This window comes from Odocoileus virginianus, chromosome 3, assembly GCF_023699985.2.
Source record: "Odocoileus virginianus isolate 20LAN1187 ecotype Illinois chromosome 3, Ovbor_1.2, whole genome shotgun sequence".
NCBI classification, from domain to species: Eukaryota; Metazoa; Chordata; class Mammalia; order Artiodactyla; family Cervidae; genus Odocoileus; species Odocoileus virginianus.
This window is the reverse complement of record NC_069676.1, coordinates 4,207,607-4,224,063: the sequence shown is the minus strand read 5'-3', so window position 1 is coordinate 4,224,063 and position 16,457 is coordinate 4,207,607. Positions and strand designations below refer to the sequence as shown.

The 16,457-nt window shown below is 62.6% G+C and overlaps 1 protein-coding gene across 9 annotated transcripts; it reads left to right on the top strand.

Annotated features, from left to right (window-relative positions):
* The first annotated feature begins 550 nt into the window (after positions 1-550).
* On the top strand, positions 551-16,255 carry SSBP4 (single stranded DNA binding protein 4). 9 transcript variants are annotated; one of them, XM_070461670.1, is made up of 18 exons: positions 551-926; positions 9,199-9,271; positions 9,648-9,709; positions 9,822-9,880; positions 12,610-12,699; positions 13,095-13,160; positions 13,375-13,434; positions 13,520-13,589; positions 13,735-13,802; positions 13,881-13,948; positions 14,256-14,301; positions 14,388-14,423; positions 14,529-14,583; positions 14,671-14,741; positions 14,828-14,906; positions 15,239-15,267; positions 15,384-15,607; positions 15,857-16,255. In XM_070461670.1, exons 2-17 carry the CDS (start codon positions 9,216-9,218, stop codon positions 15,591-15,593), a joined length of 1,125 nt encoding a protein of 374 aa, XP_070317771.1. In that variant the 5' UTR covers positions 551-926; positions 9,199-9,215; the 3' UTR covers positions 15,594-15,607; positions 15,857-16,255. The 9 variants fall into 9 exon arrangements, with proteins under 9 accessions (XP_070317771.1, XP_070317750.1, XP_070317774.1 ...); XM_070461649.1 differs by having other exon boundaries at positions 557-926; positions 9,796-9,880; XM_020884448.2 differs by having other exon boundaries at positions 560-926; positions 9,796-9,880; positions 15,384-15,491.
* The last annotated feature ends 202 nt before the right edge of the window (positions 16,256-16,457 follow it).

Sequence of the window (16,457 nt, the reverse complement as noted above, 5' to 3'; positions counted from 1 at the left end):
CAGGGTAGCTGCGGGGAGTCTTTCCACAGCTGTTGGAAGCTGTGGCTTAGCGGTGCCTATGCGTGTCTCCGTGCGGCTCGGTACCTATGTGAGTGTGGAGCGTGTGTTTCAGGGTTTTGTAACAGCCACTCTTTGAGCTGTGTATACCTACGTGAATGACAGTGCGTCCCGAAGGCGGGCTGTGTGTGTGACAGTTCCCACCCGTGCTGGGTGTGGGCAGCTCTGCGGGGGCGATGCACCCAGTGTGACTGCCTGTAGCTTTATGGGGCTATGAGTAGTTGCTCCAGCAGCCATGCGGACTCACGAGTCCTGTGTCGGCGAGTATAGCCGCAACTGTGTGGCTGTGTTCCTGTGTACAATTTGGGCTTATCTGGACGCTGCGTTTGTAGCAGCTATCAGCTGTGTCCTGTTGTTCGCCCCCGAGTGGCAGTCCCCACTCGCGCCCTGAGAGTGTGTAGCCCCGCGCCCCTTCCCCCCGCGGCGGCCACTGCGCGTGCGCGCCCGGCCCACGGTCCTGGCGGCGGGACCCACCCGCGCTCCCGCCATCGCCCTTTTAAGAGCGGCGCCCGCGGGCGACGGGGTGGCGGCGGGCGGGGGCGCGCGCGGCAGGAGGAGGGGGCGCGCGCTTCCCGGAACAGCCCGCGCTGAGGGAAGAGAGGAAGAAAATAAAACCCGCGGCCGGAGCCAAAGCTGGAGCTGCCGCCGCCGCCGTCTGGAGCTCCCCCGCGCGGACAATGCCCGCGATGCCCGCACGGGGCTCAGGGCGGTGAGGCCCGGGGCGCGGGGTAGCTATGGCGACAGGGAGCGCGGCCCGCGGCGCCGCCTGACAGGTGTGGGGCCCCGGCGGCGGCGGCAGTGCGGAGCAGCATGTACGCCAAGGGGGGTAAGGGCTCGGCCGTGCCCTCCGACAGCCAGGCACGAGAGAAGTGAGTCGGTGGGTCGGGACCGCGGGAGCCGGGGGCGGGGCTCGGTGGCCGCGCCGCTTCCGTGGGCCTTAATGCCGGCGGGCATCGCGTGGGGCACGTGGGTGCGGGTCCGAGAGAGATTTGTTGGGGGCGCGCCAGACCGGAGGGGTTCGGGCAGTCGCGAGCTAAGTGAGAGCGCGGTAGAACCGAGGGGCATGAGAGGTTTAAGGGGTCGCGAGATTTGAGGGGACACGCGAGATCCGAGAGGTCGTGAGAGTAGAAGGGGCGCGGGAGACCCGAAGGGTGCGAGATTTGCGGAGGCGCGCGAGATCCGAGGGGTACTAAAGGGTCGCGAGACCTCCCCGACGTCGAGACTTGGGTGTGCGAGGTTGCCACCGGTGTGCGCGCTCGCGATTCATGCCACTTCCCCCATCCTCTGGGGGAAGTTTCCCGGACAGGCGAGACTGGCCACTCCGCTGCCCGCCCCCTACTCCGCTCCTTGGTGAAAGCTTGAGGGACGGGAGAAGGGCCTGAGGGGCGGCGGGCCCACCCCCGCAAGACCACCTGTCCAGCGGGGCCTGGCGCAGCTGGGTGGGGCCCTTGGGGAAGCCGCAGGGCTCACAGTCTTGGGGCGCCCACTTGTTCTGGGCATGGAGCTGGGCTTTGGGTCGCAGATGCGTTCAGGCTGGTAGACGGACAGGTACCTAGCTCCCAGACTCTGCGATGAGGGGCTGGGGGCGCTCGGAGCTTCTTGGAGTGGGGTGGCAGCTGATATGCTGCGCCTGCCCCCTGGCACTGCCACTTACCTGGGGTGTGACTTTGGGTGAGGGAGTACCGCCTCCTAAGCTCACTCTTTATCCTGAGAAATGCAGACGTAATAACAGTTCCGCTTCTTAGGTTTAGGAAGCATTTGAAAAGTGCTAGGACCTGTGACTATCAAAGCAAGGGCACCCAATGGTGGTTTGTGATATTATTATAGTGCCAGGGAAAAGGGAAAGCTTGCGATGGCTGATTTGCAGGATCGTAGAAATCAAGCCACCTAGCGTGGGACACCAGCTGCTGGAGACGTTAGGAGACTGGGTTCTCAGGGAGAGGTCCCATGATGACTCTTCAAGGAATAGAGCAGGAGTGAGGATTTGAAAGTCTGGGCAGTGAAAAGGAGCCCTAAACATGGACTCTCTCCTATCCTGCGTTTTCTGCCTGGGCTGACATTGGGACCCTTTCCCACCCGCACTGGGACCTTCAGCTGTCCCTGTCACCTTCATCCCCTATTTAAAGATTTACTTACTTATTTTATTTTTTGGCTGTGGTGGGTCTTCGTTGCTACACACCAGCTTTCTATAGTTGTGGAAAGCAGGGGCTACTCTTCATCGCAGCGTGCGGGCTTTTCATCTCTTACAGCTCGGCAACTGTTTCTCTCTTGGCTGAGGACAAGCGAAGCTTGAGGGCTCAGTAGTTAGGGCTCTTGGGCTCCAGAGTGCTGGCTCAGTAGTTGCGATGCACTGCTTAGTTGCTCCACAGCATGTGGGATCTTCCCAGACTAGGGATCAGACCGGGGTCCCTTGCGTTGCAAGGTGGATTCTTCAGCACTGAACCACCAGGGAAGCCCTCATCTCCTTATCTAAAAAGATCTGAAACCAATGACCAAATGCAAGCACTAGTTAGTGCTTGGTGGGAGGTGCTCTTGGGGCCTGCCTGTAAGCTGGAGCGTTCTTCATTTACAGGAGAGGCTGTGTCTTCCTGCAGGCAGCCTACTCAGATCCTACCTCCCCCTCACCCACCCTGCCTTCCCTCCCCTGTATTCCCTGGAGCCTGCAGTCACCACTGTGTGCCATGAACCCCCAAGGGCAGGGACCCACCATCTGTGCACCTAGCAGACTCTAAGTCCATTGTTAGGACAGGCTGGCCCAGACCTCGTTCTGAGATGGGGAGCCAGAGGGGGCTCAGGACAGGGGCCAAAGAAGGAAGGAGAAGAACGGCAGGAGGAGGCAGGAAGATGGGATCAGGGAGAAAAGAACAGGACTGGAGAGTTAAGAACCTGAGCAGTGGAACCCCCTTCACCAGAGATGGAAGTGGCTTAGTTGGTGGCGACCTGTGAGAGGCACTCTACCTGCAGCCTTCCCCCAGCCCTGGTGAGAATCCTGCAAGGCTGACTGTCCACATTTCAGATGGGACACCGAACCAGGCTCAGAGCTTCCAGTCTGCCTCTCTAGTGTATCAGCCCCACACTTCGAAGAGCTCTCCTGTGCCCCTGAACCTGAGTTTTCGATGGGGTCCTTCCTATCTAAAGCCCAGCATCCCCATCAGTGAAGCGGATGCTACCATCTGCTGTTTTCCTAAGTTTTTTTTTTTTGCAGCAGAACCTCGTCTCCAAGCCAGCACTTCTGCTGGACCCTCCTGACAAGAAATGGCTGAGGGTAGGATAGCTCTGGCCAAAAATGATGGAGGGGGACCGAGAACTCAGATAACCCACTCTTCCATCTCTGGCCAAGAACTGAGGCTGGATTCAAAGACTCAGAATCTCCCCTGGGTTGTCCAGTGGGGTTGAAACTCAACTCCAAAGCCCTCCTCCCCAGCTCAAATCTGTTTCTTTTTTTTTTTTTTATTTGTTTATTTTTAATTGAAGAATAATTACTTTACAAAATTGGTTTGATTTCTGCCACACATCAACATGAAATAGCCATAGGTATACATATGTCCCCTCCTCTTGAACCTCCTTCCCACCTTCCACCCCATCCCACCCCTCTAGGTTGTTACAGAGCCCAGTTTTGAGTTCCCTGAGTCACACAGAAAATTTCCATTGGCTGTCTATTTTACATGTGGTACAAACCTGTTTCTTCCCTTCTGTTATCTCCATGGCTATCCCCTAAGCTGCCACAGTCAGCTCTGTTCCAGATAACTGCCTGCCTCCCCGAGGTTTCCTGGCCCTCTACCCCACCCCCCCGGCAGACCCCCAATAAGCCCCACTCCATAAAGGAGCTGGAGCGTACTTTAAAAGACAAACCTCTCCAGCCCACATGGCACACCCCCACCCTGGGTACCAGCCCCGGCTCTGTGGCCCGACCTCACCCCAGGGCCTTTGCACTTGCTGTGCCCACAGTAAACAGCTCTTCCTCTAGATCCTCTAGATCTTCCACATAGCTGGTCCCTCCCACCCCTCACCACCACCCACTTTTCCACTTACTTTCTTAATGGCACAGCACCAGATCCCCCCACCAGCTTGTGCGGTAACTCACCTCCCTCTTAGCTCAGATGTGGGCTTCTTCTGGGCTAGCACCTGCCTTCCCGACCACTACACCCTAAGACCCAGCCCAGCACATGTCTGAACAAGCAGACCATTCCCCCCAGGACAGTGGTAGCCCCCAGACCCCAGCCAGGGTACAAGGATGGCTGGAGATGTGCCAGGATCCCCAGGAGTGGGGTGATCAGACACCTCCTGCTTCCAACCTGGGCAGAAGAGAGGTGTCAATTTTAAAAAGTCTTCCTGCTTAAGGGTGCTTGGAAATGGAGCCCACCCTCACAACTGCGCAGCTAGATAAGAGGGGGCCAGAAAGACAGTCATCTGTCTAGCATCTTCTGGCCAGAAGAATCTCTTCTCCAAAATGACCCCAGGGCCAGGTAGAGAATGGATGCTCACTGTGCTCTTGGGGCTCTAGGGTCCAGAGAATACAGGGGAGGGAAGGCAGGGTGGCGAGAGGGAGGTGGGGTCTGAGTGGGCTGCCTGCAGGAAGCCACGGCCTCTCCTTCTGTAAATGAGGAACATCAACCTACAAGGAGGTCCCCGGAGCACTTCCCACCCAGAACTAACGAGCACTTGCGTTTGGTCATTGGTTTCAGGTCTTTTTAAATAAGGAGATGAAGGTGACAGGGACGGCTGAAGGTCCCTATGTCCGCTTGGCATCCTTCCCCCCTTCCAGCCTCAGAGGCTCTGCTGTCCTAAATTGGGGGGAGGCATCTAAACATTGGCTTCTGGGACACCTTGAGTGCTGCCAGGTGGGTGTAGAATAGTTCCATAAATGACAGCTGTGGTCAGTGTCGCCAGGAATCTTGTGTGTGTTTCCACCAGAGTCGGTTTTGATACAAGCACATCACCTCAGGTAGTTCGTCCGTTTTCCCAGTGGACAAGGGAATGACTGTGTGTCTGTCCCGTCCCTAGCTGAGTGTCCAGGTGTGGCCCTGGGCACCCTTGTTGGAGGGGAGCTCGTGGGTAAGAGGTTCTTGAGAGAGGCTGAGTGGAGCCACGCCACACAGGGAGCCTTCTGGGAAGGCAGTATCTGGGGGCGGATGCTGGGATGGAGTTTATGAGTGGGGGTCGTTCCTTTGGCTGCTGGGTGGGGGGAAGGCTGGTGAGGAGGGTGGCTCTGGAGAGCTGAAGGCCTGGCCCTGTGGGTGGTGGAGAGGAGGCAGGAAACGTGTGGGCGAGAGTCCCTGAGGGGCCTAGGTGGTGCTGGTGGTGGATTAGCCCAGGGTGGAGGGCTGACGTAAGGCCTGGAGTGGAGGGCTTCTCCCAGCCCCCAGCGCACAAGGCTCCAGGGGCTCTGGGGGGAGGGGGAGCTGAGCAGGGAGCCCCTCTTACCTTGATTCTTGGCCAGTTACGGTAACTCTTGATAATGAAGGTGGCATTGCGGAGTTTCCATCTGGGAGGCCCCGGTACCCCATCCTGCCCCTACTCCATGCGCAGCTGCAGGGAGGCCCGCAGGCACTTCTCCCCGTAAGCACCCCCGGTCCAGGCACCCGGGTCCAGGCACCCCACATGCTCCAGGTCACCAGTCCTTCTGGAGGGGCGCCCTCCAGTGCATCCCCTGCTCCCTCCCGTCTCCTGCCCTCTTGCAGTGGGGATCCCCTTGGATGGATGCCCTCTTCATTCTGTAGGTCATTTGCTGACCAGGGCTGGGGCAGGACTGGGATTTGGACCCACAGCCCAGGCCCTTTCCCACAACCCCACTCGGGGCCTGGACAGGGGCCCCCAAGCCAGAAGCGCCCCAGAGGGGAGAGCTCTGGAGGTGCCCAAACCACCAGCCCAGGCTTCAGGAAAACAAAACTGCTCCCAATTCTCTGAGACTTGTTCCAGATAAAAATGAATAGTACCAGCATGTAAGGTTTTTGGTTTCAGCAAACCTGAAAACCTTCTCTGGCTTCTCTATGCTCTTGGGATAAAACCCCAAATCCTTAACATCAGAACAATAGGTGCTTACCTTCTGCAGCGCTTCCCCGACATCCCCAGGGGGTTCAGGATCCATTCCTCCAGGCGGCTGAGGGCCCAGTGCTAGGTAAGCTCAAGAGTGAGATGAAGTCCCTGCCCGCCCAAAGCGACATTCAGTGGGGGCTGCAGGCAGTAAGCGGAGAGCCTGGTGTCAAATGGAGATAAATAAAATGATGGGGGCGAGGGGAGATTGGAGCAGGGCTGGGGTTAGAAGTGATAAAGACGTCTCTTACAGGTGACAGTGGGGCCATGAGGGTCTCTAGCTGAAGTGCCCCGAGCAGGGAAACAGTCTGTGCAAAGGCCCTGGGGTGGAAAGGTAGTGAGTGGTTAGTGTTGGGGGGGGGGGAGGGGGGAGTAGAGACGGGTCTGCATGCGGAGTGCTGGTGGGGAAGGAAGGAAGCAGCCTTTGTTGAAGTCCAGGTAAGTGATGGCGGCAGCCTGGACCCAGAGTGTGCTGAGGAAGGCGGGGAGAAGGCTCAGGATGAGGAGAGAGGGCTTTTTCCTTAAGTTCTTTCCCCTAAATTCAGTAAAATGTAGTGATCCCTGGAGGATAGCTGGGTGGGTCTTCACACTTACACCACACACATGTGTGTTCAGACCACCCAGGTTGGGGAACTGGAGGGGAAGGGAAGGATAAGAAGCTGGGGTGGGGCTGGGCCTTTAAGATACCAAGTGGGCAGTGGACACTGAGTTCTGAGCAAGCCTGTGGGCAGCTGCAGCAGTCAGTCATCCAAGCAGGAGGGGAGGCCACCCAGGGAGAGAGGAGGAGAGCGGGCGGGGGTGGGTTCCAAGACCTGTGTCCTACCTAGGTCACTTGCCACCCGAGGGTGGAGGGTGAGAGGTGATGGAGGAGGACACGGTGGGCTGGCGGCCTGACCCCTTGGTTGGAGCCAGCATTTTCTTCAGAGGACTCCAGAGCCCTGAGGAGAGTCTCCGCCCTTGGTGGGGGTGGGGGATCTGCAGCCCACCCCCCCCTTCCCTTCTGGGGCAGCCTACCCGGGCCCCCCTCCCCCACTCTGTCTTACTCCTTGTCTCTGGGCGTCTCATCCCCTGGCCTTTCCTGCTCCCTGCACTGCCCCCCAAGGTGACCGGGTCCAGGTGGACCTCTCACCGCCTCTCTCTGCCTGCAAGGTGAGGAAGTGAGCTGGCAGGAGCTGCTCAGGTCTGCTCTGGCCCCATCAGCTCTTTGTGTTCATTCTTGTACTGATGGGCTTGGACCAGGCGGATGCAACTGGGCGGATGCAGACCACTGGTGAAGGCTCAGGAGGCCTCTAGAAAGCCAGGGGGCTCTGCGAGTGAGTTGGACAGACGAGCACCGAGGCCGAATGGTGAGGAAAATCGCTGAGCCTGAGAAAGGAGGATGCTGAAGACTCTTGGGTGCGATGTTGGAACCTGGGGTCGCCTGGGCCTTGAGGAGCTACTGAGAGGAGTGTGATGACAAGGCGGGGACCTTGGCTAGTCTTGGGGGAAACCCACAAATCCCACCTCTCAGCGCCCCGCTTCTGTCATTCCTGCAGCTGTCACAGTTCGGGGTGTAATGCAAGCTGTGGACATACCTTGCCCCGGGACAGCTGCCCACCCTGACTCCATAATAGCCCCCTTGTCCTCCTGTGGCATGCACTGCCTTCCAGCCCACCAGATCACTTATGTTCTCCTTCGTATTGTTGCTCCTCCATCTCTCCCCTTAAGCTGGTAGCCTCTGGGACAGGAGTCTGTGGTGGTCACTACTCAGGGAGGCGCTGCGTGAATGAGTGTTGAATGAATGAAGGGATGGATGGGTGAAGAAAGGAAGAAGGTCCACTACAAGGGCAGAAGCCGTGGGGCTGAGGCCGGGACAGAAGGGCCTTGCTGCAGTCTGGAGCCCGGGTGGTCTGCTGAAGGGGCTGGGATGGGAGGATTGAGCAGCCTGGCTGGGAAGAGCGGGAGAAAACGAGCCTGAATCAAAGCACAGTTGTTTTAAGATGGGGCTGTTGGCCAGAGGAGGGCGGCCAGCCGAGGGGCAGGCATCTGGAAGGGCCTCCAGCTTTCACCAGAGCGACCTCAGGCCGGCCCTCGGGGAGCCTCCAGTCTTGGACCCAGACTCCCCTCAGTCCGCCTGGGGCCTGGTTGGGCAGCAGGAGGACCCTGGGGTGCCCCGAGGGGCTGGGGCGGTAGAGGGTGACTGGGTGACCCCAGCGGCTGGGGGTTGTCCCTCTGCTGGCTGGTGTGGCAGACAGACTGGGGGGTGGCGGAGGCCCGGGATGGAAAGGCCTGGAAGGCAGTATGGATGGTCTGGCTTCCTTGTGTGGCCCGTGAGTGGCACTGCTGGTTGGAGCGTGGCCTATGCTCTCGGCCTGGGCGGTGGCCAAGCCGGTACGTCCGTGGGTGCTGGGCGCGTGGGCGTCTGGACAAGGCGGTGTTGTGACAGCTGAGTGGCACTGTTGGCCCTGCCTCCCGTCCCCCGGAGTCTCCTAGGGGCAGGCACGGGTGTGTCATGGCCGCCACTGGTGGGTGCACACTGGCCCTAGAGAAGGACGGGGTCCAGGGGGCCTGGAGGAGGAAGACCCTGGTCAGAGAGCCGCTATCTTTTCTCGGCAGCTGAGGCTGGGCACGCACGAGGCACTGGGCCCTGGCCATGTGGACCAGGGTGCCTGCCGGGAGGCCTGCCCAGAGCGCGATCGGGGATGGAGCGCAGGAGCCCCTTCTCCTAGCAGAGGGCCTCTGGGGTCAAGGCTGCTCGGAGGTCTCAGGATTGGTGGGACAGGCCCCGGACTTGGTCCATCTGGGGGGTGTTGAACGAAACAGATTTTGACCTGGAAGTGGGTCTGGGGACTCCAGGGGCCTGCAGGCTGGGTGCTGATGTGGAGGTGGTCAGGCTGAGCAACTGGCATGGAGGCCGTCTATCTCTTCTGAGGAGTGGGGGAGCTGGGACAGCGGGGGAACAGTGAAGGGGAGGGAGTGAGGCTGGCGGGAGGGGGCATGGGGGGGGGGCCTTCTCCACCTTCCCACCAGGAGGGCAGGCACTTGGCCTGAGAGCCCCTCTCGGGGACCCTTGGGGCGGGAACTGAGTCTGGCCCAGGCCTCTGACCGGCCCTACCTGACCGCCTGCAGGTTGGCGTTGTACGTGTATGAGTACCTGCTACACGTCGGTGCCCAGAAGTCAGCCCAGACCTTTCTGTCTGAGGTAAGCTGGCCCAGCCAGGCAGGGACCCACACACCAGACCCTTCCTTAGCCCCCGCACCCTGGGGCCTCCCTACCCCATTTTTGTCAGGTCTTCTGTGGTAGGGTCAGGTCACGCCCTGGAAGTGAGGGCTGGGCTGGGGCTGGGCCTGCAGATGGGCATCCTGGCATCTGTCCATCCATCTGAGGATCTGCCTCCTGCTTCTCTGCGGGCTCCTCATCAAGCTGCCCCCCTCCTGGCTCCCCGGGTCTGACGCACTGGTTTCCTGCCCCAGTGTTCCCTGGGCCCCCAGGCTGGGCTGGCGCTGCCTCTCGGGAGGGGAGGGGGTCAGACAGAGATGGGCAGCTAGCGCCTCACCTTCTTTCCTCTCCCCTGCAGATCCGCTGGGAGAAGAACATTACGCTGGGGGAGCCCCCGGGCTTCCTGCATTCCTGGTGGTGGTGCGTGCGAGGTGGCGCGGGCGGGCCTTGGAGGGGGCCTGGGTGGGGGCGCGTGGGGAAACCATCTCCCCCCCTGCCGCCCACAGCGTGTTCTGGGACTTGTACTGTGCAGCGCCCGACCGCAGAGAGGCGTGTGAGCACTCGAGCGAAGCCAAGGCTTTCCAGGACTACGTGAGTCCCGCCCCCGGGGTTGGGACCAGGGCTGGGCATGGGCAGGGGCCTGTGCTCTTGAGGGGGCTCCAGTGGGCAAGTGGGCCGGGCAGTGGGGTTTGACCTGAGACTGTGGCTTTTGTTTGGGGAGTCCTCCACTGCATCCAGCTCCTGCGGGTCCCCATAAGCCCGAGACCCTCTGGAGGCCAGCCCCTCCTTTGCTTCCCCTCGTGTGAACCCCATGTGGAACCCGATAGACTGAACCCCAGTTCCTGCCTCCCTGGCTGCCTGCCTCTTTGTGTGCAGGGTGGGGCGGGCCGTCCCCCACGCTTGCCCCCTCCCCCCTAGCCTTCCGAGGTGGGGGCCCAGGCAGGGGTGCACCCTGGCGTTGGAGAGGCCTAGCTTGGCAGACCTCCCAGCCTTGCTCGGCGACTGGGGCTGCTCACTTCGCCTCTTGGGCCTCGGGTTTCAGTGCAAGTTGAGGGGGAGTCAGTGTCGTCCAGAGCAGGGCTGGGTAACAGGAGGGGGCCCACGTGGGAGGCGTTGGCCGCCTCCTGCCTTTACCCTCTTCCTCCCGGTTTGTGGGGCTTGCTCTCCAAGCCCCGCAGAGACTCCCCGCCTGCCCTCCCCCTCCCCCCTGCACTCCTGCAGCGGCCGTTCACCTCCTGAGCCCTCCGCTCCGCTGTGCCCCTGGGGCGGGGTGCCTCTCAGGGCCTGTCCTCCACCCTCCCTCTCTGCAGTTAGCGGGAGTCCCACACCAGGCACCGCCTCCCGACAGAAGCCGCCCCCCAGTACAGAAGGGCCAGGGTGCAGTCCGAAAAGGCCGGGGTTCACCGTGTCCCCGAAGACGCCCCGGGCACGCTGTATGCGTTTTTATGGGGGGGGGGCGGTCACTGCTGTTCACCCCCATCAGGTTCCATTGGTCATGTTGTGGTGCGGCCAGAACGGGGGTAACAGACGTGTCTGGAGCTGTGTGCGCATGTGACTCGGTGTGGGTCCGACTCCCTCGCCCCAGTGCACCCCACTCCTCCCAGTGCCTTTCCGGGGTCCCTGAGGGCTCTGTTCCTCCTCCCGGCTGAGCAGCCCGCCCTTCCCTCTCCGCCCCCGGCTTCGTCCCCGCCCCCACGTCTCTGGGGGAGGGAAGAGTGCACCGTCTCCCAGGAGTGAGCGCGCTTCCTGGAGCAAGCTGGTTACCATGGCATCAGGGCGCGTCAAGGGAGGGGGGCGGCGCCCCGGCCGCGGCCCGGCTCCGGGGTGACAGGGTCCCTGTGTCAGCAGACTGAAGCCGGCTGCGTGTTCTGCCCCACCTCCGCACTTACTGGAGGTGGGGTGAGGAGCGTCCTGCCGCCTCCCCCTCGCAGTCGGGGCTCCCTCCTCCCTTCCAGCCCCCAGCTTCTGAGGGGGCTCAGTCTGCGCCTCTGGGCTGGGGGCCGACCTCGGCGTCTCCAGGAAACAGGAGCGCGCCCAGCTTGTCGTCATGACAACGGGGTCCGGCTGGTGCCTCCGGGTGGATGATTGACGTGGGGGGTCCAGCTCAGGTCACCCACCAGGAAGGGTAGGCCTGACCTATACCCCCCGGATTAACCCTTCAAGGCCTAGACTTGGGGAGCCCCATCTTTTCCCCACCCCCACACCTCAAGGTCTGGAAAGCCAGCCACCCGCACCGCCAGCCACCTTCCCCGACCAGGAAATGCTCTGGCGCCGCCTGCCACGGCTCAAAAAGGGGGGGGGGGGGGGGCTGCCCTCCCTGTGGGCTGGGGAGGGTGGACAGACCCAGGGCGCAGAGCTGCTCCCCTCCGGCCAGGGAGAGACAGGCGTCAAGGGGCCTCAAGAGGAGCGCTCCCCTCAGTGCCTGCAGCGTCCTCCCCCTTCCCTGTCCTTTGATGTATCTCCTCTGCCCTGAAGACTAGGCCTCTTTTTACCCCCTCCCCCTGCTCTTTGGGCCCCAAAGGCAGACAAGCCTGGGACTTGGAACCAGCCAGAGGAAGTGGCCTGTCAGCCTGTCCCCCTGCCAACTCTAGGCCTACCACCAGCATCTCCACCCTTGGCAGACACCAGAACTCCCCTCTCAGACACCGGGTCTTGTCCCCTCCTCCTTCTGAAGAGACTGGGGGCCTGGAGAGGCACTGGGGAGTGCTGCTCTTCCTTCCCCCTCCTTCCTGAAGGGTTTCTGGTTGCTCCGAGGGAACCCTCTGGGAGGGAGTTTCATCTCCAAGCTGCCTACTGATGTTTGTTCTTGGTTTGAGGGGTCTTGGGGCCCCAGCTAAGCTGCCTTGCCAGCCAGAAGGATTCAGGGCTGGTTGGGATGGGCCGGGAGGGGGTGTCTGTGCCCCCACCCATCTGAAGTTGGATTCAGACCAAAAGAACAAGCCTGTGCTAGAAGGATGAAGCACACACTGGAGTTCTGGGCAGACCCCTAGAATCCTCAGGGTGGACTAACCGGGGGCTGGCGTCCCTGGCCACCTCCCTAGTCTGGGGTCTCCGCAGGTCGGGGCCCTGATCACCTGCGGGTCATGAGTGCAGCACAGAGGCAGAGCCCTTGCTTAGGGCCACTCAGCATATGGGGCTGCTAAGCCTGGGGGGGACAAGGACTCTGCTCAGTGTTAGCCCCCCTGCCCAATCCTTCCATGCTTGAGTAGTTAGATGGCTTGGGTTCCTTGTTCTGTGGGGCTGGCTGTTTGGGGAGAAGAGAAAAAACTGGTTCAGAAAGTGACCGGACTTGGGTCTTGCCATCTCTCCCGCTCCTGCAGAGCGCTGCTGCGGCCCCCAGCCCGGTGATGGGGAGCATGGCCCCCAATGATGCAATGGCATCAGGCCCCATGGCACCCGGCTTCTTCCAGGTACAGCCAGGGCTGGGACCCCCTGTCTGCCTGGGTGGGCAGTGACAGGGTGGGTATATACTGTGCTGTCCCTGGTAGGGCCAGAGAGAGGGGTGGAGCTGCCTGGGCCCCAGTGCCAAGGAGGGCGGGGGCTCTGCACTAGGACTGCTCGCGTGTCAGGGTGCCTGGGGCCGCAAAGCTTGGCTCTCTGAGCCAGGCGTCCTGCCCTTAACCCTACCTTTAGAGTCCACACCCGGCCTCTCCCCTGCCACATCCCGCAGAGGGGGCTGGCTGGCCCCTTCTCCTGCCTCCACGGCGTCCCCGCCCCTGTCCTGCCAGGCTCAGCAGAGCCACAGGAAACCGTGGAACTTCGGGTGACCTCGCTCCTCCCAACCCACCTGGTTCTGTCCTCCTAGGGCCCCCCCGGCTCCCAGCCTTCCCCCCACAACCCCAACGCCCCCATGATGGGGCCTCATGTTCAGGTAAGGACTTGTAACGCCCTGCCCCTTCGCGCACGCACACCCCTCCCCGGGGCCCCTGGGCGAGTACCACTGAGCTAGGCACCCGGGCACCGCGGGCTGAGGTATGCCGGCTGGTGCTGGAGGAAGGCTGGGGGCCCGGCGGCAGCAGGAACTGGGTAGCTTTGAGGGCTGAGCAGGTCGGGGGAGGTGCTGATCCCCGGCCCACCTCTTCCAGCCCTTCATGTCACCGCGGTTCCCAGGGGGCCCCCGGCCCACCCTGCGGATGCCGAGTCAGGTGAGAGGGGGATGTGGGGAGGGGGGGCAGGAGTTGGGCCGGAGTGGGGGCACCCCCACTCAGTGCTGCCACTCCCCATCCGCAGCCTCCCGTGGGCCTCCCCGGCTCCCAGCCCCTCCTCCCTGGCACCATGGAGCCCTCCCCGCGAGCTCAGGGTGAGTAGGGAAGCTCCAGCTGCTGTCCCCCCACCAGCCAATCAGGACCCCAGAACCAGGAACCCCCCCCCCCACCCCACATCACAGCGCGTGTCCTCGCGGGGAAATGGGCCAGACCTGAGCCCACTCTTCCTTCTGCCCCCAGGGCATTCGAGCATGGGCCCCATGCAAAGGGTGACGCCTCCCCGGGGCATGGCCGGCGTTGGGCCCCAGGTAAGGGCCGCTTGGGTGATGGGAGCTTCAGGGGCTGCCCCGCTAAGCCTGCACTCACAGGCCCCTTTGCCTTCGCAGAGCTACGGAGGTGGCATGCGGCCCCCACCCAACTCTCTTGCTGGCCCCGGCTTACCCACCATGAACATGTAAGGCCCTCAGGGACCCCTAGGAGCGAGCCCAGGCGGGCAGCACCCCACTTCACGGGCTGGGGGTACTGAGGCAGACCCCACACAGCAGTCCCTGGCAGTGTTGACTTCTCTGCTGGGTGGGGAAGCTCAGGCTCAAAGAGCAGTGAGCCATGACTGGTTTGGGATTTGAAGGCCGGCCTGGAATCTGCGTGGCCAACAGCTGCTGCTCTGAGGGCACCTGCGGTAGAGTGGGTGTCAGGGAGTGTGTGCTGGGGGGCAGGGTACCACCGGGCTGAGACCCCGGGTCCACCACTGTCTCTTCTAGGGGCCCCGGAGTGCGCGGCCCGTGGGCCAGCCCCAGTGGCAACTCGGTGAGTATCCGGGAGGGGTGTGGGGTGATTAAAAGCCGGCGGGGTGGTGGAGTGGGCGGACTGCTCACAGCTGCCCCTCTCCCCAGATCCCCTACTCCTCCTCCTCGCCCGGCAGCTACTCGGTGAGTGGGGCCTAAGCTGGGACACCTGGGACCTGAGCGCAAGGGTTGTGGGGTGACACATGGTGGGGGGACTTTCTCACCGTCTGTGCCTCCCTCTGTGTGCAGGGACCCCCAGGAGGAGGTGGGCCCCCTGGAACCCCCATCATGCCTAGCCCTGGAGGTAAGACAGCCTGAACGGGGCATAGGGAGGGCTGTGCTTGGTGGGGGAAGCCGCTCTGACGCCCCGCCCCCTCGTGTGCTGTCTCAGACTCCACCAACTCTAGCGAGAACATGTACACCATCATGAACCCCATCGGGCCGGGCGCCGGCAGGTCTAATGTAAGCAGGGCTGGCGGGGTTCGGGGCGCGGTGGTGGTTGGTTGGGGGCGGGGAGCCGGAGGCCCAGGCTGTTTCTCTGCCTGTAGTTCCCGCTTGGCCCTGGTCCGGAGGGCCCCATGGCCGCTATGAGCGCGATGGAGCCTCACCACGTGAACGGATCCCTGGGTGAGTGGGCGTCCGGGGACGCCAACACCCTCACACCCGCCCCCACCCCGCTGCTCCGCTAGCCTCGTGCGCCCCCTGGCGGCCTCCTTCAGCCCGTCCGCCTCTGTGCTGGGCGGGCATTGAAGGCGCCTTTGCTTCTCTGGGCTGCTGGGTGACCGGCTGAGCTGGGGGAGGGTCCAGCAACGAAACCGTGGGGAGGCCTGGCCGCCAGCCATGACGCCCGCCCCGATCAGGGAGGGGGCGGGGGGGCGGAGTTTGCGGAGAGGTTGGTGGAGCGGACTTGGCGGCGCCGGCGCGTCTGAGCCGCGTGTCCGCCGTCTGTCGGTCCACAGGCTCGGGCGATCTGGACGGGTTGCCGAAGGTGAGGGGGCGGCGCTCCGGGGGAGGGGGCGGGGCTGCGGGGGCGGCCAGGTGGGAGAAGCAGAGTCCCAGCGGGGCCGCGCAGCCGGTGTTCGCGCTGACCTCGGTCGCCCCCAGAGCTCCCCCGGCACCGTGGCCGGCCTGAGCAACACCCCGGGCACCCCGCGGGACGACGGCGAGATGGCGGCCGCCGGGACCTTTCTGCACCCGTTCCCGAGCGAAAGCGTAAGCGACTGCGTCGACTCCCCCCCCGCGGCGGCGTCGGGCCGGAGGGGCCTGGCGGGCAGACCCCGGCGGGGCGGCCGGGGGGCCAGAGCAAGACCGTGACCGCGGCGGGCCAGGTGGGGGGGCGGCCGCGGCATCCTTCCCTTCCTCCTCCTTTCCCCTCCCCCCGGCCCGCCCCGTCTCACCACCCCGTCCACATCCCACCCCCAGCCCTGGGACCCGTGGCTCCCCCACGCACCGCCACCTGATCCTGCCCTCTCCCCCTGTCCACACCTCCCTGTCCCCCATTCCCCCTGGGGGGCGGGTCCCAGCCTAGGCCGGAACTGAGCCGGCCCCCCGCGCGCCACCCCCTCGTCTTTCCGCAGTACTCCCCCGGGATGACCATGAGCGTGTGATGGGGCCGCAGACCCTTGCCCACTGCCGGCCTCGGCTTCTGCCCAGCGCCCCTGCCCGGGGCCAAGGTCCAGGGGCTCGGGTGGTCCGCAGGGTGAGGGTCTGAGGTCACACTGCGGGCAGCTGGACTCCCAGTCAAGGCTTGGATGGCTGGGAGGCCCCGCACCAAGGACTTATTCATTTTATATATATATATGTATATATATATAAAAACAAAACACACAAGGACCTCAGAGACGTTCTTTCCTGTTTGGGCCCTTCCCGTCATTTCTATTTTGTCCTGGGGGGGCGCTCCTTGAGGGACCTTCCTTTCCCCTGGACAGCAGGGGTGGGCCCCATCAATAAATGTAACTTGATTTTGGTTTTTGGTATCTGGTCTCAAATTTCTTCTTTGGCTCGCAGCAGCCATACCCTATTTATTAGCCTAGCCTTCAAGGGTTGTGGTTAGGCAGAGCCACCCGCTCCTACCCCCTCCTCCCAAGGGGGGCGGGGGCGGTTCTGGAAAGTTCCGGAGAGTTGGGGCAATAGAGTTGGGAAGGGGAGGTAGGAGTCTACTGATGAAAAATGGAGATG